The following is a 27,191-nucleotide window of genomic DNA, read 5'->3' on the forward strand; positions in this document are numbered from 1 at the left end:
TTTCATTCTGTTAGCCAATAGGTTCGCAAATATTTTATAATCATTATTAAGTAAGGAGATCGGTCTAAAATTTTTAATTTGGGTGTTATCTGTTCCTTGCTTAGGTATTACCGCTATATAAGCCTCTTCCCATGTTTTGGGGATTTCACCATAATCAATGATTTTGTTCATCAGTATCCTCATAGGATCTAACAAAAGTTTTTCGAACTTTTTATAATAAAGAGCTGAGAGCCCATCTGTCCCCGGTGATTTTCCTATTTTTGCTGTTCGAATTACCTTTTGTACTTCCAGAGATGAAAAGGGTTCATTCAATACATTTAGTCTTTCTTTGTCTAATTTTTTTAAATTGGAGTCCTGTAAGTATCTTTCTATTTCTCCTTCGTCTACCTCCTCTTCCTTATATAATTTTGTGTAGAATTGGACAAAAGAATCCCTGATTTCCTTGGGTTCTGTTATAACCTTCCCTTCCTGTGTTAATTTGTCTATCACTCTTTCTTTCTGTTTTTTCTTCAATTGCCATGCTAAATATCGGCCTGCCTTATTTGAGAATTCAAAACTTCTTTGTTTTAAAAATCTTATTTTATTCTCAATTTCCTTATCTAATAATTTAGAAATTTGATCTTTCAATAGTTTTATAGCTCTATTTATTTCCTCCTTCTTTTGTATCTTGGCCTTCCCTAATTCTGCTTCCTTCTTTGCTATTTCTTTTAGCAAGGTGTCTAGTTTTTTCTCTTTTTCTTTTCTTTTCCAGCTACCTTGGCTGACAAAGAAACCCCTGATCACCGCCTTTCCTGCATCCCACACTACATTTACTGATGTCCCTCGATTTAAGTTTTCCTCAAAGTACTCTTTTAACACCTTTTCCGCCTTTTTTATTATATCTTCATCTTCTAATAAGGATTCATTTAATCTCCACCGTCTGGTTATCCGGTCGTTCCCTTTTAATTCCATTAAAATTGGGTTATGGTCCGACAAACATTTAGGCAGAATTTCGATTTTTTTACATCTCATTGCTAGTTCTCTAGAAATCCAGATTAAATCAATTCTACTTTCAGTGTCGTTTGGGTGGGAATAGTATGTATATTGTTTCTCAAGGGGGTGTTTATATCTCCACATGTCTCGTAAATCCAATTTTTCAATCATGTTAAAAAAAGTTTGGGGTAACTTCCCTTCTTTTTTCCCTACACCTTTACTCAGTTTATCCATCTCTGGGGAGACCACCCCATTGAAATCTCCAAGTAGAATGATTTTTTGGTCTATAAAATCCAATAATATTTCTTCTAATTTTTGATAGAATTCTGTTTTATTTTCATTAGGTGCGTAGAGTCCCACCACTATTATCTTTTCTGCTTTCCCTTGGATTTTCACCATGATAATTCTTCCTTCAGTATCTTTATAAATTTGTTCCGGGTTCAATTTAGCGTTCACATATAATACGACCCCTCTTTTTTTAACTACATCCGAAGATATAAACTCCTCCCCCAGATTTTTCTTCACTAGTAGTCTGCGGTGTCTTTTGGTGATATGTGTTTCTTGTAAACAAGTTACGTCAGGTTTCCTTTTGCCCAGTAGATGTTCAACTCTATTCCTTTTCGTCTTATTATTAAGGCCATTGACATTCCATGTAATAAATCTTAAATCCATTTTTAAGCTGATAAAATCTTTATTCTATCTTTATTAAATATCCTCGTTTGGGAGTAAGAGAGAATTTTAAATTGACGGGCAAAACAACGAAGAGCGAGAGAGAGAGAGTTGGCTTACGGGAGCAGATCAGTAAAGAGGAAGAAAAAAAAGGAAAAAAAATTAGAAAGAATAAAAAAAGGAAAAATATCAAAAATGGTCACAAATTTCTGCATACAGTTATAGTGATTTCTTACTATACTAGAGATAGATGTATCTTAAACAGAGTAGGTATCTTCCTTATTTATCATTTATTAAATTTCCTTATTCTTCTTCGCTTTCTGAACTATGTTTATCCCCTTTAGCTTCTTTCTTGTCTCCCGGTTTCCCTCCCCCCCCAGAAACTTTTCATATTTCCTCCAGAATTTCTCTGCGTCTAGTCCTGTGGTCAACTTTCTTTTGATTTGCTTGTAGGTGAAGGTAATTCCTTCAGGGAATTCCCATTTAAAATAGATGTCATTCTTCTTTAATGCCTCAGTCAGGAAGTTGTATTTTGACCTTTTTTTCAATAGTCTTGGTGGTATCTCTCTCATGATTGCTATTTCTCTATCATCTATTTTCAGTTTTTGGGTTTTCTTACGTATCATAATTTTGTCTCTCAATATCCTTGAATTCAGAAAGACTAAGCAGTCACCTGGCCAATTATTCGCACGGGCTTGTTTCGATCTCAACCTGAATGCTTTATCCAGGCATATAGAAATGTCCTCCTCCTGCAAGTCCATCCACTGCGCCAGAGCTGTAATGATGACATTCTCTATATTTTCATCTGCTTTTTCCTTCAATCCTCTGAACCTCAGGGTCAAATCATTTTGTTTTAATTCTTGCATCGCAAGAGCATCTAGTAGTGCTTCCTGACTGTCTTTTAATTTTTGTATTTCTTCCCTCATTTTTTCTTGACTTCTCCTATTTTCTCTACCTTCCTCTGCATGCTTTTTAGCCACTTCTTCCTGCTTATTTAACCTTGCTGTTAAGTTCTGGATTTCACTTTCCATTTCTTTATTTTTCTCTTGTAAGTCCATGACATGTTTGTCCAAATTTTCAATCGCTTTGGTATTCTCTTCTGTCTTTTTCCAATTTTCTTCAATTCTATTCCCCATCTTATCCATCTTGTCATTCAATGAGTCCATCTTTTCTGTAAGGTCTGTCTTTAACCCAAGAATCAGTTCCTTTATGTCCAGCGTATCCGAATCCATATTTGATCCTCTTCTTTGGGTACCAGCCGGCGTAATCGCAAGTTGATTCTTGAGTCTTTTATTCTCTCCCATTTTTACGTAATGTAGGGTATATCCCCAAAGCTTTAAAGTTCAAAGTTGTAAGAGTCCTTTTTCCTCGACTTCAAAGTGGAAAGAAGTTTATATTCAACCTTAACATTTGGGGGGGGGAGGCAAGTTCTTACGCTGGTATCATATCTCTACCGCTAAAGTCAAGGGGGAGACTGGATGCAAGTCAGAGAGGGATTAAATCCACTTTCCCATACAGGGCAGGAGTGTGAAGAGTATGGGCTAGTATGGGCTGTCACTAGATGTCACTCTTTCCTTACTTTTCCTCCCCTTCTCCCAGCCTTTTTCTTATAGTCTGCCACTCTTCACTTTCTTCTTCCTGCTTCTTGTATCACCAACTTCCGTTTCTCAGTGACTCAACAATTTCTCACCGCCATTAATCTCTTTTGCTGCCGATTTCCTGTTGTGATTACCCCCTTCTGGCAGCCTCCAATGTCCCTCACGGTGGTTCAAAATTTAATTTTCCTTCCCTCCCCTTTTGTCAATTCAGTCCTTCTTTTGTAGCCCCCTCTATTAATCTACTCCGTCCAGCACTCTTTCCTCCTCACTTCTTGCCTCCTCTCACCGCCCCTCACTTTGCCTTCTTGTCTCTTTGTAACTCTCTTAGCGTTTCTTTGTAATTCTTTGTAGCAGTTCGTATAGGAGGAACCACCCCTCGCGCTCCCCTGTTATCCCGCTACTCACAGTCTTTGCGTTTGTCACCTCGTCCCTTCCCCAGAAGGTGGGTACATCCAGACCAGGCGTTGCGGGGGGGGGGGTCAGTTCCTTCTTTTCTTAGGGCTCTGCAAATATTATAGTCCCATATCGCTTTTTTGACGCAGTTCACAAGTCCTCTAGAGATAGGGGTAAGCTCCGTTTGCAGTCCTCCCCAGTTTCCGCTTGCCAGTCGTTTTGAACTAGTTCAGCAGAGAACTTGGCAGCACCCCTTTCTCACTGTAGCATGTATGTTTACATGTGAGTAGTATAAGGCCATATCCACACCACACCATACATTTTAAGCAGTATCATACCACTTCCCCCAAAGAATCCTGGGATCTGTGGGATAAATCAGCTTCCTATAACCAACATGCTTAACTTAATGCATGAAGGGTGGTGGCCAAACTCAGCCCTCCAGTTCTTTTGGGACTACAATTCCCATCATCCCTGAGCACTGGTTCTGTTAGCTGGGGATGATAGGAGTTGTAGTCCCAAAACATCTGGAGGGCAAAGTTTGGCTACCACTGGGTTAAGACTTACTTTGGAGTAAGCCATCCTACCAGGCTTCACTTGGTCACAGCCCCTCACCTTGGGAGGAAGGGTTACTAAACTCGTTCTCTCTGCTTCTACTATGTCAGTAGTAAAGCAGCTGGAGGGCCAAGTTTGGCCATCACTGTACTATGTGAATCTTGCCAGTAAGGATGTCTAAACTGGATGCTCCAAGCTTAGACCGCAAGGCTTTAGCAAGCCATCTCTGTATAATTTAGAAACTTACCATTTTTGAAACTAAGTTGCACTACCTGTCCTTTCTTGCTGCTGTATGGAAAAGCACATGAATCTGACCTTTGAAGAGTTTGCAAGTAAACCATTTTTCACTTATCAAACGTGTAGTCTCTTTCTATGCTAAGGGAAGTGGAGAAATTCAGAAGTCACTTAGGGGATATTTTAAAGGTCTAACAGCCTATATTTCCATGCTTTACTTTGCTGCATGTTTTGTGATTTTAAATCTCTGCTGGGGCTCTTTCACCAAAGAGTACTTGCCCCAAACCTGAAGCTAGGCATCAAGGGAATTCTCCTTTTATTTTTCCCTATCTAGTATTTATTCTTTTAACCAAACCAAAATATTAAAACCAACAGGAACAGTATTTTGTTCAGGGTACTCAGAAGTATTCAAAGACCCTGTTCCCCTCACAGAGCTGCATTTCCCAAAGTGGTTGAACAATCCACCCTCTTCCTCAGGGAAACTCTAGAACAGGGGTCAGCAAACTTTTTCAGCAGGGGGCCGGTCCACTGTCCCTCAGACCTTGTGGGGGGGGCAGACTATATTTTGAAAAAATATATGAATGAATTCCTATGCCCCACAAATAACCCAGAGATGCATTTTAAATAAAAGGACACTTCTACTCATGTAAAAACACCAGGCAGACCCCACAAATAACCCAGAGATGCATTTTAAATAAAAGAACACATTCTACTCATGTAAAAACATGCTGATTCCCGGACCGTCCGCGGGCCGGATTTAGAAGGTGATCCGGCCCCCGGGCCTTAGTTTGGGGACCCCTGCTTTAGAAGTTGTAGCTTTCTGAGCAGAACAGACATCTAACAACTCTCAGCACACCTGGCAAACAACATTTCCCAGAATTCTCTGTGGTCCAGATGTGTCCGAAGTGACCAAAGAGGACTTCTGTGGTCATGAATGTATCTGGCTTTGACCCAGACTGGTGTAGTCCTCTAGTCGTGGTATATGTGCCCATTCCCAGACTGTGACAGTGAGCGGGCTTCATCTAACAATATCTTCAGAATATCTCTCTAACCAACAATTGCTGCCCCTTGAATTCTGCAAAGATTTGCTCAGCCCTAATTCTGATGTTCATCTCAGTGAGATTAATCTCATTGCTATGGACAATCCTTGGAAGTTCATAACTTTTGAAAGGCAATTATTATTTATCAGTTATTTCAAACGCACACAGAACTCAAGGTGTATACTGTACTGACATTCAGTAATAAATGTGGGATCCCTCCAGACATAAGTATAAATTAACATTTATCTAAACTGCAATTATAATTTATTATGAAGGCAGCTGCATGGCATGTATGTGTGTTCAGTTACCCAGGATACCGCATGGTTCATGCTGGGAACCACCATTTGAGATCCATAAGCCCAGACAGCATGCTGCTTTAAATTAATTAGTCCAATATGTCATACCCTCTCAACAGGAAGTAGAAGAATGCAACAGAAAGCTGCTCTTTTTCACATGATGCATATGCAACTCATAAGGGCACAGCTGTAGTGGTTGGTTGAAGTTGTGAACTGATAAAGGGGGATGGTTAGCCCCCAAAGCCAGAATAAGTCAAAGAAAAGGCAAAACCTCAAAATGGAAAGAATGAATCTTCATCAAATCATAACTGTAAAACAATAAAAGGACCACAACATTTTTATCCTTCCAGACATTTGGATACAATTCATGGTGTGGTTGGTTGTTCATTCTTATTTGAGTAGTGTAGATCATTGTGGAGGAACATTTTTAGTGTATTTGTGATTTATAGAAGGATCTTTTATTGCATATTATATATTTTGTATACTGTTGGCCTTGTTATCCTCATAGCAGCCCTGTGAGGTAGGCAAGGCTGAGATACAGTGACTAGCCCAAGGACACAGTGAGCTTCATTAATGGGTGGTTATTTTGTCCCTTAACTCCCCGGTCCTAGTCCACTTAATATCCCTCCAACTTATTCCACATTACTAAATGGTGACATGTAAGTGAATAAGCTGGGAAGGGAGAATAATCTTTTCCCATTGTCTGGAAATTGTTGGGGTCCCTTGTTAACAGTCCTGCGTGGCACTTTTAAGATTAACCAGTTAGGTTGCAATCCTGTACATACTAATCAGGAAGAAATCCTGGTGGAATTCAGTGGAACTCACCTCTGAAGAACAAATGGTTACATTGGAATGAATCCGCACTAGAAATCATGACAGCAGGGACCCCTTCTGAACCAAAATAGGACACTCAAACATTGCACTTTTATTAATGTTTATCATTTCAGTGTCCACTGGGTTTCTTTGGTGTTTTTTTTTTGCAAAAAAGGAGGGCAGAGAGAGAACCAAAAGAGGTTGAGGATACACACACAACTTTTCTCCCACCAGAGTAGCAGCAGTAGTGACAGTAGAGACCCCATCTGAACCAATGTAAAGATACTTCAAATGGTTTGGGTACAACTGCAATCTTAAGTGTCCACAGTATCTTTGCAAGGAAGGAGAATGAAGAGAAAGCCAGAACTAGGAGCGTAGGAAGGGAGTGTGGGGACACCCTGGGTGTCATCCCTGAGAGGGTGACAAAATGGCACACTGTGGGGGTGGCACTTACCATGGGGCGCCTGAGCCACCCGTCTCTCCTGGGAGTGACACGGTGGCTCAGAGCCCCGCGCTGCCTGAAACGGCAGCGTGGGGCTTGCGTCCGCCAGGCGGACTCCATGGGCAGATTGCCGTCATGTCAGAGCAGTGCCGGTGCTGGAGCAGCCGGAGCAGCTAGCTATACCCCTGGCCAGAACAACTTGGCCGCACCTCTGTGACCTCCTAGCAGCCCTACAAGGTCTAGTGGGCACCAATGTCACCAGGTAACTGTCCCCGGCCTCTGGGAGGCATCAGAATGAAGTCCCGGCTCCGATGCCTTCATGGAGGCTGGGGCTTCGCTCCGATGCCTTTGCGGAGGCCAGGGAGCGCTCCCGTGGCTGCAACCCAGTCGCGGAAGCGCTCCCCGGCCTCTGGGAGGCATTGGAACGAAGTCCCGGCCTCCCCGAAGGTATCGGACGCTCCGGTGTCTTCGGGGAGGTTTGGCCTTCACTCCGATGCCTTCGGGGAGGCCGGGCCTTCCCTCTGGGCCTCCAGGAGCCGTTAGAGTGAAGGTCCGGACTCCCCGAAGGCATCGGGCGCTCAGTAGGCCTCGGGCACCTTGGTTTACTAACTTCCGGGTCAGGAGTGTTCGTAAACCGAAAATTCGTAAACCGAGGTGTTTGTAAACCGAGGTACCACTGTAATATACATACTGTATTTTGTATTTAGACTTTTTTTAAAAAACAAATCAACAATGTGAAAGTGGCTTAGACAGAAGTTGGTGCTCAATGCAAGAGCTGCTCTGATGTAGGCAAGGCTCAGTTGGGTCAGAACAGCTACATTTTGTGCATAAATCCATTTGAAACTGATTCTTCCCTCATCTTCACTAACTTTGTCACTATATGCTCATATGACATACAGATACTTTTTGTTTTTTTATTTTTAGTCATCTTTCTTCAGTGTCTGCAGGTGTTCAACCATGCTGGAGCAACTGAGCTATCTCTTGGGGTGCATGGTCTAAAGTTTCTCTGACAATTGCCCTCTTCAGTTCAAGGGAACACAAGGACAGAATCAGCTCTCTTGAGGTTCCCTCTCCAGGTATGAGCTGTCATGGCCATGTTCCAAGATGAATGCTAGGGCATATTTTGGTGTGGTGAACTGTAATCCCTTTTTGATTTGACAGCTTTTAGTAAACTATCTGAGGGATTATGCTTATTAGGATCCATGCTTCTGCAAATATAGCAGATGAAAGGCCATTAAGATCCCTTTATAGAGAAATTAATGCACTGGAAGCCACAATGGCAAACATGTCTTTAAGAAGAATGTTTCAGGTTGTGAATTTTCTGGGCTTGTTAATGATAGGCTCATTATTTTGGCAAATGGGGCTTCGAAAAAGAGTATATGCAGTTAAGGCATGCTCTGTCTTGCAGCTGTGATTCCAGGTTCTCAAGATCCCCATGGATAGGATCACTGAGGAGTGCAAGAGTAGTCTAAACAATGCTTCATTAGACTGTTAGAAAGTTAATCCTTGCAATTTAAGGTTTAGAATTTCGTGACTCCAAAGTTTACAGGTGACGGTGCCATTGGATGGCGTTGCATTGGCTGCTAAAGCTTCCATGAATCCAGGATAACCACAAATTGAATTCTACCAATTCTTTCTTCCCTAGTGCCTCCTGCAAAAGCTGCTCTGGAGATGTGGAGGAAGTAGGATGGGGGAAAAGTTGGGGTGGGGTGGGGGAATCAGCAAAAATCACTTTCCCTCTCCCTCCAGTGGGAGCTTTTGCTGGATCAGAGTCCCTTCTGCAAATGGGGGGGGGGACTTCTGTTCACAGGATGGCATGTCTTGCCGAATCTCGTTGCACCTTAAAGACTGTGGTCTGGCATACACAAAATCTGATAAAAATGGTTTGCAATCCTCCTTAAATCTTTAAGGTGCCACAATATTATTGTGTTGCCTTTGCCATTGTTACTGCTCTGGAAGTTCATCTAAAGCATGTGACACCCCTTCCCAGTAAATCCCATAGTACTGATATGTCCAGATGACTGTCAGGTCACCAGCTGTTTTAGTTGCTACCAAACCAGGAAAGTTAATAGGGCTTCTGCATAATAACAATTGAATGTACAGCAGTTCAATCCACCCCACTGCTTGTTCAGAAGAAGAAGAAGAAGAAGAAGAAGAAGAAGAAGAAGAAGAAGAAGAAGAAGAAGAAGAATTCTATCTAGGGAAGGCTTAATTTGCCTTCACTTTCTGGATAACATGAATTCTGATACTTAGTGACCCAGAGGAAGATCTGGGGAATAAAAAAAAGAAAGGAAAGGTTTAAACAGAAAGAGACAAATGGAAGACCTAGCAATTTGCTGCACTCCCCCTGCTAGCATTATTGAATGCTTCCCCCCTTTCCTACAGTTCAACTCCCTCATCTTATATCTGAAATTAAGACATTGTGCGGGAAAGTGGAAAGATTTTCTCTGCTACCTAAATTGAACTTGCAGGGAGGTGGGAAGTCTACTGAATCAAGCAATAAATCTGTAGCTGCCTTCGCCTCTCAACAATTAAGCCTAAAAGAAAGAGTCCTTGACAACTGCACAGGGATTGCAGAGGCTAGTGGCTCACAAACCACAAGGAAAGTATTATTGTTGAACAAAGACGCTTACGTTCATTGTGGAACCCTACAATCAGTTGTATAACCTGATGGTACGAGTATTAAAACCACATGGGCCATTATCCAACACAATTAAGTGACAAGCACAATTAATTAAAGCTAAGAGCACATTAAATTGAAATCAATTGTATTAAGCTCATACATTTCCATTCTAGACAATGGCTGTGGACTTGATTACAGACAACTTAAAATATTACAAAAATACACAGTTACATATATATTTTTGGGGTGTGTGTGTGTGTATTCACTTCCTTCTGACACCCCCCCCCCTCTGTTCTCATCCAGGGTTCAAACAAACACTCAGCTCATCGACAAAAGTCTCACAATGAGAAGAATTTCTGGAAACAGCAGACTGTTAGGATTTCCTACACACGAGTAGGACCCTGGCAGAGACATATGCCCGACTGGCATGTTCCCTCCCTCCTGGTCAACCGTTCAGGAGCTTCAAAAGCTTTCTCTAGCCTGAACATCATAGCAACTAATGCCAAGAAGCATTAGCACACTTAGGGATCCACAGAATTTGCACAGTTGTGTAACAGAACTCAGCAACTCAACATTTTGGCTAATCTACATTTATTTACATATAAACACACACGTAGCACTGCAACATGGCTCCCTCTCTCTCTAGCATCAGCTAGCAAAGAGAATGAACAAAGGACAATAGTCCCACTTCATGGAACACAGTAACACAAACATCCTGTCTTCATCACTTCCCACTGTGTGGAGTCAAAACATACACAGTCATGCGAAAGACAACAATCCCATGACAGCAGACATGGATAATGAATCTCCAACACAGACACCAGCCTAGTCCAGGCACCCCCAAACTCAGCCCACCAGATGTTTTGGGACTACAATTCCCATCATCCCTAGCTAACAGGACCAGTGGTCAGGGATTATGGGAATTGTAGTTCCAAAACATCTGGAGGGCTGAGTTTGGGGGTGCCAGGCCTAGTCTCTCACCCTAGCCTTATTTTTATTTATTTATGGGCAGGCTCAAGGTGGATTGTACTTCCCCAGGGTGCCTACAGCTGTGTCCCATTCAGCTAAACTCCCCACACTCATTTGCAGAGACATTCAGTTAAACATTAGGAACGTTCAGATATTAGATTTTAGTAGCAGGTACAGCAGAGCCATGATTTGTGCCTCTGCACAGCCACAAAAAAACAGGGTTCAAATGTGCAATGGGAAAGTGGGTTTTCATGGGTTTGTACCTTTCTGCCACAATGCCTGCCGGTCTTATGTTTTTCATCGGTGAAAATGGAACATCCTGATTGTCATAGGACTTCCTTTGTGGAGGAGCCCTATACAGACACCTAAAGAATGGACACTGCTGCAAATATGTGGCTCTCACATTGAGCCTGAACATGTGGTTGATGGGGCTTGTGCAAGGGGCATGGCCGACAGCCCAAAACCTTGCTTCCCTGACATGAATTTGTGAGTGCAGGAATGGGGTCATGTGAACCCTCTAATGTGACACCACAATCAGTGACACAATAATCTCAGCTGCGGCCAGGTTCATGCACTCCACATTGATCTGCCCATGAGCAAGTTTTATGACTTGGCCCTAGACAGATGAAAATAAATCGTTCAATGTTTTCTAGCTCTACATGAAAGCATATATTTAAAAAACCAACCTTAACCACATTTTCTTCTTGGTCATGCTTTGTTCCCCCCACGTTCCTCTGGTTTTTCTCACTGTGGTATTTCTGGACTTTTATCTACAACTCCTTTTTTAAGGGTTGGAAAATGTGATCCAAAATCTCCTGAGGAATCTTGCTACCTCCTCGATGTTCACAGAAACAGCAATCTGAATAAATAAGTGGATAAATAACAAATAACTGTCAAATTTAGTCCACTAATGGCCCACATCTGTCACTTACATGGGCCTGCAATGTTTTTGTGTAATTCCTTCTGTATTAAGCATCAAATAATACATTAGGAAATATTTTGTCTTTAATGGATTTAATACTTGTCTGCAATTTCACCTTTTTAAAAACAACTTCATCTGACATGCTGGCACAGGCCCATGTTTAATGATTCTTAAGTCAGGTCTGAGCACATTTGTTACACAGCTGGAAAATTATATCGTCATATAATTTATTATGTTGTATGACATGCAAAAGCCTATTTCCCCAACTCCCTCCCACACGGATCACTTGAAAATTTCTGAAGGTCTTGGTGGAACACTTAATTATTATTTTTCTGCCTGTTGTAGCAATTGAAATGTGCTGTGCTCAATGTTCGGTGGTTTTAAATTGTATTTTATTGCTTCTTTTATTTTTTTATATAGTATTTTATTGTATTACAATTTGAATTCCATAGAATTCAGATTATTAGTGTTCTTCACAGACACTCCATGGATCACCTGCATGAAGCTTGTGGACCATTGATGGTCTGTGAATTACTTTTTGGGAACTCCTGCCCTACACTCCCTGGGACAATACATAAATGGAAATGCAGCTAGCCTTCAAAATTTGTGGTTCTCTGAATTTTGCTATGCAGTTATCCACCCCCCCCCAAGTGTTACAAAAATGTCTACATTAGGGGTGCAGTCAAATGCATGTACAGTGGAACCTCGGTTTATCAACACCTCGGTTTATGAATTTTCGGTTTATGAACACTGCAGACCCATCTGGAACGGATTAATTCATTTTCCATTACTTTCAATGGGAAAGTTCGCTTCAGTTTATGAACGCTTCAGTTTATGAACAGACTTCCAGAAGCAATTGTGTTCATAAACCAAGGTACCACTGTATTGAAAATAACATACAAAATGCATTCTATCAAGGAAAGTTACTTGCAAAAATCTGTATATTAGGTAAAAGGCACTCCCAAATGCTGGTCATTTTTGAAAGCTGTGTTGAGATGTAGGCAACCTTATCCAACACCCACCCAAGGGCTACTTGTCAGTGGTGGGCACAGCCAGAGGAAAAAGTGGTAGAGCAATGAATGCAGATTTTACCGTCAGTACAGTAGTCTAGTTCCTTCACACTCAAATATCCCTCTCTATCCTCCATCTAGGCAAGTAAGCAGACTTATCAGAATTCAGAGACACATATAAGCCAGACAAGAGCACTCAAGGAGGTTGTCAAGGCGGGAGCTGGGAGCTGTTCAGCAACAACTTGCAAGGTATCAGTGAAGTTAACTCTTTATTCAAAGAAATTGAGCAGCTCAGGCCTAGTGAGCACAGCTACTCTTCCCAGTAGGCCTGGGGGCCAAATCAGTCCTCCAGTGAAGCAGTTGTGGGGACTGAAGGCCCCCACTTTCCCACAGCTCTCCAAGTCTCCTACTCCCCCAGTTCCATTACAAGCAACCTGAGGCTCTATCATCTTGCCTGTCTCTGCTCCACCCTCTTCATACCTCTGTGGGTTCTGAGAGACTGGGGGGTGGGGGAAGCTGGTTGCAGCAGGAGGGGGACACCCCCCCCCCAAATTCTTCAGAAGTCTGCCTCATGTCTGCCTCTTGGGATCCCTCCTCTCCAGCCTCAGCTTCGGCTTCTGGACTGCCCTGTTCCCTGTTCCCCAGCCTCTTCCTGCTTCCTAAACCCTGTTACCTCTGCAGCTTCTGACAATAACTCTCCCTGGCCTGATGCTCTTCTCCCTCTGACCACTCTTCATCATCCCACCACCAACCCCCTGGCTCTGAACCTTCTTCCATTGGGGGTTCCCCAGCTGGTGCCTTCCACCACTCCTCTGCATGCAGGCAGTCCATGACAGAGGTTGCATAGTGGGGCTTGATAATGAATGTGGCTTGATTGTGGCTTGTCTGTGATCAGACAGTGAGCCTGGAGGGCTGATTTGGCCCCCAGGCCTGAGGATCCTCACTCCTGTTTGAAAAGGAGTGGGATAAAAATGAAATGCCCAAATGCTTCTAAAGCAGGCTTCCTCAACCTCAGCCCTCCAGATGTTTTGAGACTACAGTTCCCATCATCCCTGACCACTGGTCCCGCTAGCTAGGGATCATGGGAGTTGTAGGCTAAAAACATCTGGAGGGTTGAGGTTAAGAAAGCCTGTTCTAAAGGTATGTTTGCTGTAGGCAGGTATAGGCACTCCTGTACCACAGGTTTTTCCCCCTGACGCCTCGCATTGTGGGAGGTGGTTTTCCCAGGCATTCATTCATTCAGATAGGTCAATTGATTGAGCAGCATTCAGTCTGTGAAGCATACCATTCCATGGAGGAATTGGCTTTTCTCAGGATCCTAAAATAGAAACACTAGATCCCTTCAAATATGCCAGAAGAAATGTTAACTGTGTTCACAGCCTTTGTGAGGTCATCACAGGCACAGTGAGCGGCATAATGTTCCCACTCCCTTAAATGGTTGTTTTTCCTACACAGTTTGTCTAGAATAGTGTGGAATAATAATTAAATATAAAAATACAGTAGGGCTGTGCTGTGAAATATTCATTCCTTCTCTCCCCCAGCTGCTTGCTGCAGAGAATGACACAACACCATCTATTAGGGGCCTCTCCATCAGGCCTTCTGCTGTATGAAAAATAATAGCTTAAATTATACAACCCAAACTATCTCTTTAAGAAAGTTTAAAAGTCAGGTGGTGATGGCATCTGTGCCTAAGGTGGAGATAAAAGTACCAGGAAGTTTTTTGTTACCATGGCAATTGGGGCTCCTTCATTATATGAAAGTAGAAAGGCAATATAATGAATTATTTTGTGGGGAAAGGTAAATACAATGCTATATTTTTACCCAAACCAGAGTTGTGTGTCCTTGAATAATTTAAGCAAGCTTCAGTATTAACCTAGAGGCTTAATTAAAGCAACATATGCTGCACCCCCCCCCAAAAAAAGAGAGTCAGAATGTTAAAAATAGGACTCTTTCACATCAAGAGCAAATTTGATTCATGAAATGTTGGAGGATATGGAGTCCAGGGCTGCCTTCAAATGTCTTCTAAAGGATGTTGAATGTTTTATTATGTTTTTTATATGTTGGAAGCTGCCCAGAGTGGCTGGGGCAACCCAGTCGGATGATGGGGTATAAGTAAAATTATTATTGTTGAATAGGATGTCCCTATTTTCATCAGAGAAATGTTGGAGGATATGAACCCCGCTCCCTTCACTTGCCCACCCCAACCCCCTTCACCAAGCCCACTATCTCCTCTCTCTTTACCCCTTGCTGAAACATCCTTCTCCCTTTGCCAACTTTCTGTGGCTTGCCTGGACCTTGCTCACCTGGGGCAGACTTGCCAACACCCCTCCGTCACCAAACCTTTGCATATTATCTCTGTAGGATCCCAAGCCCAGCCCCCATCATTCTCCAGGGCCTTGCTAAAACTTTTCCTCCTTCCTACTAAACCTCTGTAAGTGGCCAAAACACCATCTTCTGCTGGAATTTTTCAAAAATTCCATCCCCATCACAACACCACATTGGCTGGCCTGCTCTGGCTGCTTAATTGACTCTGCTTGATTCCTAACTTCTCCTATTGGGCAGTTCACATACTGAAAAAACTGTTTCTTCCACTGGCTTGCTCATTCACTTACTTCCCCGTGATGTTCCCCCACATGCTGTTCTGTGTATTCGTATACCGTAAAACCTGCACTTTGGTAAAACAGTTCCACTTCAGAAACCAGATCAGTTAATGTAGCTACTCTCTCTTTCTAAATCCAGACTTCATCAACTGCACATTTTCAGAACTAAGCTAATCACTGCAATTTTAAATACCTTGGCATTCTATAAGGAAATTCATCATAATCAGTAATTTTATTCGGGCATTCATTTTCTGAACTGAAGCTGGCTTTGGGAGACACAATTAATTTATTTTTGGCAAGCAGGGAGTGAATGTTTGAACAACCTTCAGCTATGAATGGGCTACACATTGCTGAGAGATGTGGAGAGTTGGCTCTCATAGAGTGGCCCACCATCTGAGTTTTATCCTTCTATACCACATGATTGTGTTCTAGCCCATGTCCAGTCATCTGATTGGTGAGTTATCTGCCATTTGTGCTCTGACCTTTATCAAGGCTGCTACATTGTCCAGAGCTCCATAGAAAACCAGGTGGAATTATGGGCTTGGCAATGTGGGAGGGAGCACTCAGGAGTGACTGTGCTGCTGCCCTTTTCATCACACTGTTCCACAGTGAGACCTCCAGCACCTCAATGGGATGGCCACCAGAAACTCACCATATCATTCAGAAATTCATCAGATTCCATAGGTTTCGGGGGTGGGTGTGTCATCATATTGGGGGACAAAGCTACCACCACTGCAAACCTCATGAGAAAATGATCTATGATAATGAGGTTGCATCTCTTCCCACCCCTATCCATGATGGTTTCATCTGGGCTGTCTCTACCACCCTCCCCTCTGGCATCATCCAAGCACATAATTCACTCCAATAAAAATCACAATATCAGACAAACATTTCTCTTACGAGCTGTAACAGCATCACAAAGTCTTTGGTCGGTGGTTCGAATCCCCGTGATGGGGTGAGCTCCCGTTGCTCGGTCCCTGCTCCTGCCAACCTAGACGTTTGAAAGCACATCAAAGTGCAAGTAGATAAATAGGTACCACTCTGGTGGGAAGGTAAACGACGTTTCCGTGTGCTGCTCTGGTTTGCCAGAAGTGGATTAGTCATGCTGGCCACATGACCCGGAAGCTGTACGCCGGCTCCCTCGGCCAATAACATGAGATGAGCGCCGCAACCCCAGAGTTGGTCATGACTGTACCTAATGGTCAGGGGTCCCTTTACCTTTAGCAGCAAGCAAATAACGCACCAGGACCATGATAAAGTGTTCTATACTAGAAGACTCCTGAAGAGTTGCTATATTTTGAAGTATAGCTAGTTGGTGCATGCATGCTTCCCTTCTTGCATTTTGTAACAAGGCATTGCATGATGCAATCTTTCACTGATCAGCTGCAAAAAAAACGTTTTAGGTCCCATTAGGTTCATATCTGTATGCTTTCACAGTTGTACAGCTTCTTGTATGATTGACCCGTTGATATAGATTGATAGAGACCGTGAACCTGACAGACCAACCCTCTTACATTCAATTTGGTGGTTATTTTAATGACTGCTGTAAAGAATTTGCTGTCCAAGGTGGAGGTTAAACATGCCTGGAATGTGTGTCCATATACATGCAGGGCGAGCCAACCACTGACATTTTTTGTTCCTAGAGATGAGCTCTGTCATGAAAGCAAGTTATATTCACAATACACTCAAATCAAGGCAGTGAATGCATGGACCAGAAATTGAATTAATCTATGTATAGAAATATGCACTTTATCGCCTCTTATGAATTTCTGGCTCCAGCTGCTGACACACCCTTTTGGCCAGGTGTTTGCTTAATCTTTGTATCTTTAAGTACCTTTAAGCAGTAGTTTTATCATTGTGCTAGTTTTCCAGTTGTCGAGTGGATTGATGTACTGTTTATAATCTCTATTATAAATCCACACCGTGATCAACTCCCGCCTGGAAACCAATGTCCCCACTGTGGAAGGACGTGTGGATCCAGAATTGGCCTCCACAGTCACTTAAGGACCCATCATTAAAACCGTGTTTATGGAAGACAATCTTACTTGGCTACGAGTAATCGCCAAAGAAGAAGAAGATAATCTCTACTGTTTGTTTCTTTTTGTCCTCCTGCTGCAATAGAGAGCGAGTAATAAAGGGTTTAAGTATAAGTAAGTACATCAACATCTACATCATATGAAATCATCCCAAAATGCATATCCATGAAATTCTGTTCTACAAGAGAGCTGATTGGTGAATTACTGGTTCCATTTTGCATTTCTACATAAATTCAGGAGCACCCCTGCATTAAAACTCTTTCCCATGCTGCGTGTGCCATAGCACAGACTACTCCCATCACTGACATCTGCTAAGAAGCAAGAGCAAATTTGGGAAGTTGAAAGTTGTCTGTGATTATGCAATTAAAAGCTGATGTCACTTAATTTCTTTGCAAGACCATTTATACAAATTCCATCTGGACATAGGTGGGGAGGCAGGGAGCAAGCTGAGAACAGTACTTGATTTATTTTTATTTTCCAATTGATGGAAATGAATGTGAAAATGGGCTTGTCATTTTGGCTCAGGATTAGCAATGACACTGACTTGCGTAAGGCAAAAAGTTAAATGGGATTTGTAGTACTTTTCTATTATATTGGTACAGATACAGAACTCCAGTAAAGAGAAAAGTCAGCATTTTATATTTGCTGTTGAAGTGTGTTTTGGAAGGTGAGGTAACTTTCCAATGCTTTTAACTCATTCCTGTTTTGAAAAACCTTCAAGTGGAACTATTTTACATAGTTGAGGGAGAATTCAGGCTTTTGGTATCTGATCCCTTATCCAGGGCCACCTGATTGAGGTGGGTTCAGAAAAAATAATGCCTGAAATAAAATAAAGATGAAAATCTGGAAAAGAATCCTGATTATTAACCTTTTAGTCTAAAGGTAAAGGGGCCCCTGACCATCAGGTCCAGTCATGTCCGACTCTGGGGTTGCGGCGCTCATCTCGCTCTATAGGCCGAGGGATTTGCGGCGTCTGTCCGCAGACGACTTCCGGGTCATGTGGCCAGCATGACAAAACTGCTTCTGGTGAACCAGAGCAGCGCACGGAAATGCCGTTTACCTTCCTGCTGGAGCGGTTCCTATTTATCTACTTGCACTTTGATGTGCTTTCGAACTGCTAGGTGGGCAGGAGCTGGGACCGAGCAACGGGAGCTCACCCCATCACAGGGATTTGAACCACCGACCTTCTGATCAGCAAGCCCTAGACTCTGTGGTTTAACCCACAGCGCCACCTGGGTCCCTAACCTTTTAGTCTATCAAGGGTTTTTGGGTTTTTTTTTTTAGCGGACAGATTATAAATGTAAAATGTAAACTTTCTATGCTGTTGACGGTCTGCACCTGTTTTTTATCAAGAGCTGGAGGAGTAGAAGGAATTTTCACAAGCATGTTTTCCTTTCTGTTCCATAGAATCTGAATGCAATCTTAATATTCTGTAAGGGGGAGCAGGAACCCCTAAACCACAGGAGAAAACATTTTCCGCTTCCAAGTTTTCATCCAAACACACCCCACTGCATATAGTCCTGGCAAGAAAATAGAGATACATTTTTTTTGTACAGGGATTTCGAGAGTGGGGCTCATGGCCAGTTTTTCATTTCTTTGAATATACAGTATTTAGACTCAGTGTTAATATCAGTTCTCAAAACACAGCATCTTAGGTGCCAAGAGTTGGATAAAAGTTTTTAATTGCCTGGGGAGCGGGGGGGAGGAGCAGGAGGGAAGAGAAAGCAGAGAAAGGAGCAAAGATCTGTAAAGGATTCACAGAGTCCAACACCTGCCAAATGCCAGCTCTTTCTTCTCCCGTATGTCTGCATGTGTGTCTGGCTGGTGAGCCCTGACGATCACATGGACCTCAGGCAACCACCTCCCTCCCTCCGATTCCAGCCCTCACTCCCACTTCATTACTTGCAACTTTTGCAAACTACTCCAAAGCAGAAGCACTTATCCCAGACTCTGCTCTTGATTCTGGGGTTTGCTAACTGCCAAGATCTGTTTTTCCCACTCTGCTGATCCTACATTGGATATTCACAAAGGAACTTTCTACTGCAAAAAAAAGCAAAAAGCAAAAAAATAATAATGACCTCCTTTGTCGAGAAAGCTTCTTTTGCTCAGCTCTGCCTCGCGCTGTGTGCTTTTGATCTGACACTGCTTGGGGATATAGCCTGGGCTCTACCTATGGAAGAGCAGGATTACTATCTGCAGGAAATCATCAACAGGGATCATTATTATTCCTTTCCAGATGCTGAAGAGGAGTATTCACCTTTCACAGAACAGCCAAGGGAGGAAGAAATCGAGCCCCCTTTGGAGACAGAAGAAGAACCCCAAAGATTCAAGCTGGGCAAGAAGGAGTTAAAAACGAAGAAAGGCAACAAAAAAGATAAATCCACTCTCGAGACCCCACCAGGTAACTTTCTTCTTTCACTTCCGAAATTTTGAGATTCCAGATGGGTCTCAAAGGATTTCGCCCCCATAAGTTAATATCCGAAGCAGAAAAGCAGAAATAGCAACTGCACTGCTAATGACGTTAAACACCCTCGTACTAATCGCAGCTGCTACACTAACAGAGTTAGTGATCATGCTGGTCTGAAAGTCTAATTTTAACCCCTGCCTTCACTCTTTTGGGAAGCCTAAAATTTTCTTCCACTTCCTTTTCTCTCTAGCTCTAAAGGTTTTCAGGGAAAGTTTTCTTGAAGAAGTCACACATCCTGTGTGCAGACTCTTGCCTCTAACAAACAGCATCTTTCTTTTTTTGCTTAGTAAAATAGTCATGTTACCAACAAGGGTAGAGATGGGCTGAGTTTTGTTTGCAGGTTGCCCAGGTTCATTCATATAGGGGTTCTGGGATTTGCTTCTAGGAAGTGTGAACTTCTGATTTCATAACAAAGCCTTGCCTGCCTCCCTGGCAAAAGCCAGATCTCAGTGGATATAAACTAAAATCAAATTGTGGTTTTTATTGTGAATCGGAACTTAGCATAACCCAGTTATTAAAGTCTGGGCCTTAGAGTCAGGACACTGAGGCTGCAGTCCTAACTCCACTTCCCTGTGAGTAAGCCATGCCGGATTCTACAGGACTTACTTCTAAGTAGGCATGGTTATGATTGCAAATCTGACCTCAGCAAACACTACTATGATTATATTATTATTACTATTGCTTTTATTATTTTATAGCACCTTATGTAGCATAAGTTGCTTATTCCTGCATCAACACTTAATTTAAGTGTAGTAAACTAAGGCAGCTGAAATATGGCCCAGAATATTGAAATATGGTTCAAATATTTGTCCAGAACTGCTCAAGGCATTCCCTGGCTGAGAGAGAATTTGCACCTGGATTTGTTGCTTTAAACGTCCAGATTTTGGCAACTGTATCAGTTGTGTCCTTTGCTTATTTGCATTCAAGACATAAGCACAGGTACCCCCCCTCTTTTTAGGACCATAAAGTGCTTGAATGTTGGACAGAAAACATATTAAGGACCTATGCAGTTATGCCCTCTTAGACGTGGGTTTATGAGATAGAGGGATGTGCTCTGGGAGGAATATGCTGATACAGCATACTCTGCTAGGGAACCCTTGCACCTTAAAAATGTGTCTGCTTGCACCAGTCTCACTTCACTGAAATGTAGCAACATGACGGCTGCCTTTCTACATGTCTTTTGATGTACGGGACTTTTAGATAGACCTTTGTGAGATTCTCCTATGCAGATTAACTACACAGCATGCCTAGACGAACAACTATTTTCCTAAGGGCAGGACAGCATAGGGCAGTAGCAACAGGAGATAAGGAACCTTAGTTTACAGCTGTGAATTTTTGCACAAGGAACAACAGCCTGCCTATGTAAAATGGGATTTGAGAAAACAGATTGTGTACAGAAGAGGAAAATTGAACTGGCTAGCATTAAAACCACCTTTTGTCTTCAGTTTGGCGGAACTAAAGGCATGTGGGATTAATTAGGTGTTTGTAGCAAGCAATCAGCTGGGTCTGAACCGGAATGAAGCAAAGCTGACGGACAGGAATTAGGAACATGTGATCTGCCCTTTGGCTGAGCAGCTGGTAACAATCCATAGTTCCTTTGAATCAGTAGGGCTAAAATTCATTGCAGTCTGAACACTATGAACACGTTTGGTTAATGTAAAGTAATGGGGATAGAAAGTTCCAATGCAGCTGTTTCAAACACTAGCTTGCCTTTCATTTCCATTGTTTCACTTTACTACCATGCATAATATGAATTGACAGAACTATTCTTCGCCTTCCCACCAATGACACATCGTGGATCACATCATATTTGAAGTGATAAATGCCATACAGCCCCTGCTCCACACACTTCCTATAGTGCCTTCCTCATACTTCCTCATATAGTGGTACCTCGACTTATGAAGGTGATCCGTTCTGCGGCGCTCTTCGGAAATCGAATCCTTCGTAAGTCAAAACGTCCATTTTGTGCATGCGCAAAGCGCGATTTTTGCACTTTGCGCATCCGCAAACCACGTACATGGCGGAAATACTTCTGGGTTTGTGGACTTCGGGAGTCGAGGCATTCGTAAGTCGAGGTACCACTGTATTTATAATTCACTTCTGGGAATTATACAGATGCAGATACTATAGCAGCCACTGGGAAGATATTGTTGCTACCATGAACTAAGTAGGTGTCCTTCACTAATTTGTGTATCTTTCAGCTTCAACACTCTATGATTTATACAGGATGCATGGAGAATCATTTGGTCCATTTACAGGCAATCTTATTACAGCACCAGCAATTGATGGCTTGAGGTAGGTGTAGGTAGGTAGAGGTGTGTGTGTGTGTGTGTGTGTGTGTGAGAGAGAGAGAGAGAGAGAGAGAGAGAGAGAGAGAGAGAGAGAGAGAGAGAGAGAGAGAGAGAGAGAGAGACCAGACAGGCATGGAATACACACATTGGCAAGACCTGTGTATATATCAGGTCTTCTTAACCTCACACTGCATATGTAGTGCAGAGGTTGAAAGATAGGTTACCTACTAAATTCATGGTAGATGAAAAATCAGTTGGCGGGTGTGTGCCTGGACCCCAGGCCCTGACTACAACTCAGCTGGCAGCAAGGAAGGTCCCCAAGTGGCAGACAACACCTTTCTGAACCACAACAAAGCAGGCCAATGCCCAAGTGGCAAGCCAGGGTTGCTACTATCAAGAAAGAGTAGGTAGCAGGTCAGTAACTAAAGAGAATGGCGAATGCTATGTTGCTATGGCCTCGACAGGTTTACCACCACCACCTTCCCAAACCAGGATGCAATGCGACATGCTTTGCAACAGTGGTTCCCAAACTCCAACCCCATAGACCACCTGAAAATTGCTGAGGGTCCTGGAATGATTTTTCTGCTCATTGCAGCAATTGTGCTGATTTGCAATTGTTTTTTTTTCCTTTTATTTATTCCCCCACCCCCGCTCTATCTTTCCGGCCTCCTCCCACCCACCAGTGGTCTATCCTGCTCACTTTGTGGGTTCTTTGACTAATGGAGCAGCCGAAATGCTATGTCCTACAGGGGGAATAGGGCCACTGAGGGGGCTCACAAAGCATTTTTGCACAAGACTCTAGGACGATGTGGGGCAGAGGAAGAGGAACCTGGGTGCTCCCTTCAGATTTAAGGCCCTGGCAAGTGCTGTGGTGGGAGAAGCCCTATGGGAGTTGGGGTGAGTCAGGGTGTGCACAGCTCACTCTCTTCACTGCATCCTGAAAGGAGACTTTTTGGTTCATAGTAGCTGTGTGTGCACATTATATACCATAGCTCAGGCTTCCTCAAACTCAGCCCTCCAGATGTTTTGAGACTACAGTTCCCATCATCCCTGTCCACTGGTCCTGCTAGCTAGGGATCATGGGAGCTGTAGGCCAAAAACATCTGGAGGGCCGAGTTTGAGGAAGCCTACGTATCTGCATCCATCATAAATCTATAGGCAGTGCAATATAGGATGTGAATATGAGGAGCGTATGACGTATGTGCTTCAGTGGGTGCATGACACTTTTTGCAAACAAGGACAGGATAAGCATTTAGTTGGTAGACCCCCTCCACCAACTGTTTCTGCTTCCTGTATAAATCAAGTATAAATCAGGTAGTTGCAAGTAGGACTATGATAATACATGTGAAGCAGCCTTCGCCAACCTGCTGGCCTCCAGAAATTTTGGACTACAACTCCCATCAGCAGCAGTCAGGACATCTGGGCTAGCTAAGGCTGCTAGGAATTGTAGTCCAAAACATCTGGAGGGCACCAGGTTGGTGAAGGCTAAGCATTGTTCTTCAAATAAATAAATCCTTGGTGCACCAGACGAGAAGTAGCCAACAAAATTGTATTCCCTCCACCCCTAATATAAAGATTTTATTGGCAGGGAAAGATTGCATAGAAAGGCTTTTAGGATGAGAACTATGTTTTCCATCTAAGTAAGACTGGGATAAAAATATCTTGCCGGAGTTGCCAGATGTAATTTATTTAAGGGAACATTCCTTATTCCGAAATGCCTCCATGCCAAACGTCTCTTCTCCATAGCATTCCTGCGAAACACAAGCCTTTCAAACTGCATTATGTTTCTAATTTCTGAAATCTTAATGTGCCAAACCAACAAATCTTGACTGTTCTGCATTTTGTATATACATCAGGAAAATTTCCTTGGGAATGTATTCATCTTTAAGATAGTTCTGAAAGTGCTTACCTAGTTTTGTGCTCGTTTGCATGAGTGTCAACACGTGCCTCCATTTCTGGTTAATTTCTTATGAATGCTGAGGATGAAATGTACATTTTTAAGCATTTCAATGATTGCTTGGAATAGGAATCTGCCATGCAGCTAATGCACTGTCACCACCACACACAAGTTATGCAGTCCCCTCCCCTCCAACTAGTGCAGATACTCCTTCTCATGCCTATCTTGGATTCTGGTCTGCAATGCTTTGTAACTAGACTTTGAAACAGAACCACAATGCATTGAGTTGCCCCATCATCTGCTCAATCGCTCCTCTGCCTTAGCAATGCAAAGCAATTATTTTCAGGGCTACCCCAAGACATTTTGCTGGCTGAGTGAGAACAGCAAATGCTGCCCCCTTCCTGGTCCAAGTCATGTTGGGTAGCATCCAAGGCTGGTCATATTACGTTTTTTCCTCAGGCAGGAAATCCTGCAAGCACCTCCCCCACCACCACCTCAAAGGAAAAACATAACATTGATAACAACAATGATTTCATGGCACCCAAAATCTGCTGTCTGAGGCAGCTACCTCCTTATGCCTAAAGGTAAGGCTGACCTTGATAGCGTTGCAATACAAGGCAAGCATTTTTGTCAACTTAACCTCTCACTGCTCGCACAGCTATAGCTTTTTTCTTTTGACAAAACTGGATGTTTCTCCAAGCACGATACCCTCTAAAAAGTCTTGGAACAAATTTGGCTGTTTTCTGAAGCACTGAGTCAGGTTCTGAACTGAATCTTGTGGTTGGTGTACACTGTCAGTAGTTTCTGCTGCTGTGGTGCTCTTCTGCTTTGCTGAATGACACACACACACACACACACACACAGAGAGAGAGAGAGAGAGAGAGAGAGAGAGAGAGAGAGAGAGAGAGAGAGAGAGAGCTCGTGTGTGCGTGTGCACACTGTTCTTTTTCTTACTTCCTCCCTCTTCCCTGCCTTGCTTTGAACTAGTGTCTGGCTCTGAATCAGGGCTTCCTCCTGCATCTTTTCTTGTCTCACTTTCTTCTTTTTCAGGCTTGCTCAGAGAGAACAGCTGCAGCAATACAGCAAGCGGGGATATCTTTTCCCTTCCTTGTCTCTCGCTATCTCCCTGCTGCATGTTGTGTGTGCGGTTGGTAGCAGCAGTGCTTTTGAGCAGCAAACCTCAGCACTACAAACCTACATGATAGCAATCTAGGATTGCTGCAGTGGAAAGTATTGGCAGGGAGGCAATAAGGCTTTCTAACTTTCCTAAGATGGTACAAATGACTAAAGAGAGGGGCTCCATTCAGAGAGGAGAGCTTAAACTATGCATATGCTCATTTATGCTCATTTAAGCTCATTCAAACAGCAAGGAGAGACAAGAGGGTCTTCTTAAATGAGCAATGCAAAGAAATAGAGGAAAACAATAGAATGGGGAAAACCAGAGATCTGTTCAAGAAAATTGGAGATATGAAAGGAACATTTCGTACAAAGATTACCATAATCAAGGACAAAAGTGGTAAGGACCTAACAGAAGCAGAAGACATCAAGAAGAGGTGGCAAGAATACACAGAGGAATTATACCAGAAAGATATGGAGGTCTCGTACACCCCAGGTAGTGTGGTTGCTGACCTTGAGCCAGACATCTTGGAGAGTGAAGTCAAATGGGCCTTAGAAAGCACTGCTAATAACAAGGCCAGTGGAAGTGATGATATTCCAGCTGAACTATTTAAAATTTTAAAAGATGATGCTGTTAAGGTGCTACACCCAATATGCCAGCAAGTTTGGAAAACTCAGCAATGGCCAGAGGATTGGAGAAGATCAGTCTACATCCCAATTCCAAAGAAGGGCAGTGCCAAAGAATGCTCCAACTACCGCACAATTGCGCTCATTTCACACGCTAGCAAGGTTATGCTTAAAATTCTACAAGGCAGGCTTAGGCAGTATGTGGACCGAGAACTCCCAGAAGTGCAAGCTGGATTTCGAAAGGGCAGAGGAACCAGAGACCAAATAGCAAACATGCGCTGGATTATGGAGAAAGCTAGAGAGTTCCAGAAAAACGTCTACTTCTGCTTCATTGACTATGCAAAAGCCTTTGACTGTGTCGACCACAGCAAACTATGGCAAGTTCTTAAAGAAATGGGAGTGCCTGATCACCTCATCTGTCTAATGAGAAATCTCTATGTGGGACAAGAAGCTACAGTTAGAACTGGATATGGAACAACTGATTGGTTCAAAATTGGGAAAGGAGTACGACAAGGTTGTATATTGTCTCCCTGCTTATTTAACTTATATGCAGAATTCATCATGCGAAAGGCTGGACTAGATGAATCCCAAGCCGGAATTAAGATTGCCGGAAGAAATATCAACAACCTCAGATATGCAGATGACACAACCTTGATGGCAGAAAGCGAGGAGGAATTAAAGAACCTTTTAATGAGGGTGAAAGAGGAGAGCGCAAAATATGGTCTGAAGCTCAACATCAAAAAAACCAAGATCATGGCCACTGGTCCCATCACCTCCTGGCAAATAGAAGGGGAAGAAATGGAGGCAGTGAGAGATTTTACTTTCTTGGGCTCCTTGATCACTGCAGATGGTGACAGCAGTCACGAAATTAAAAGACGCCTGCTTCTTGGGAGAAAAGCAATGACAAACCTAGACAGCATCTTAAAAAGCAGAGACATCACCTTGCCGACAAAGGTCCGTATAGTTAAAGCTATGGTTTTCCCAGTAGTGATGTATGGAAGTGAGAGCTGGACCATAAAGAAGGCTGATCGTCGAAGAATTGATGCTTTTGAATTATGGTGCTGGAGGAGACTCTTGAGAGTCCCATGGACTGCTAGAAGATCAAACCTATCCATTCTTAAGGAAATCAGCCTTGAGTGCTCCCTGGAAGGACAGATCGTGAAGCTGAGGCTCCAATACTTTGGCCACCTCATGAGAAGAGAAGAATCCTTGGAAAAGACCCTGATGTTGGGAAAGATTGAGGGCACTAGGAGAAGGGGACGACAGAGGACAAGATGGTTGGACAGTGTTCTCGAAGCTACGAACATGAGTTTGACCAAACTGCGGGAGGCAGTGCAAGACAGGAGTGCCTGGCGTGCTATGGTCCATGGGGTCACGAAGAGTCGGACACGACTAAACGACTAAACAACAACAAGCTCATTCCAGCCCTGTGGGGGGAAATGGTGGAAGGGGAGCTGACGATGTTCTTCAAAAAGAATGTCAATTGGTTCACATGTGATACAAAAACCACAGGAAACTCACAAACTGATTGCAAATGCACCTCCCTGCATGATAATATTTTAAAAGTCTTTTACACACAAGCTGCAGCAGAAAGTGAGAGGCTCCAAAGAATCTCTACTGAAAG

At 43.0% G+C, this 27,191-nt stretch overlaps 1 protein-coding gene across 1 annotated transcript in view; it reads left to right on the forward strand.

The window, feature by feature from the left end:
• The first annotated feature begins 18,886 nt into the window (after positions 1 to 18,886).
• Positions 18,887 to 27,191, forward strand: part of CPXM2 (carboxypeptidase X, M14 family member 2) — a 68,503-nt gene continuing 60,198 nt past the window's right edge. Inside the window, exon 1 of the mRNA XM_035138310.3 lies at positions 18,887 to 19,570. Within this exon, the coding sequence (XP_034994201.1) occupies positions 19,243 to 19,570 (328 nt within the window). The 5' untranslated portion in view covers positions 18,887 to 19,242. The remainder of the gene's footprint in view (positions 19,571 to 27,191) is intronic.

Source organism: Zootoca vivipara, chromosome 5 (assembly GCF_965207765.1).
Source record: "Zootoca vivipara chromosome 5, rZooViv2.hap1.1, whole genome shotgun sequence".
Taxonomy (NCBI): domain Eukaryota; kingdom Metazoa; phylum Chordata; class Lepidosauria; order Squamata; family Lacertidae; genus Zootoca; species Zootoca vivipara.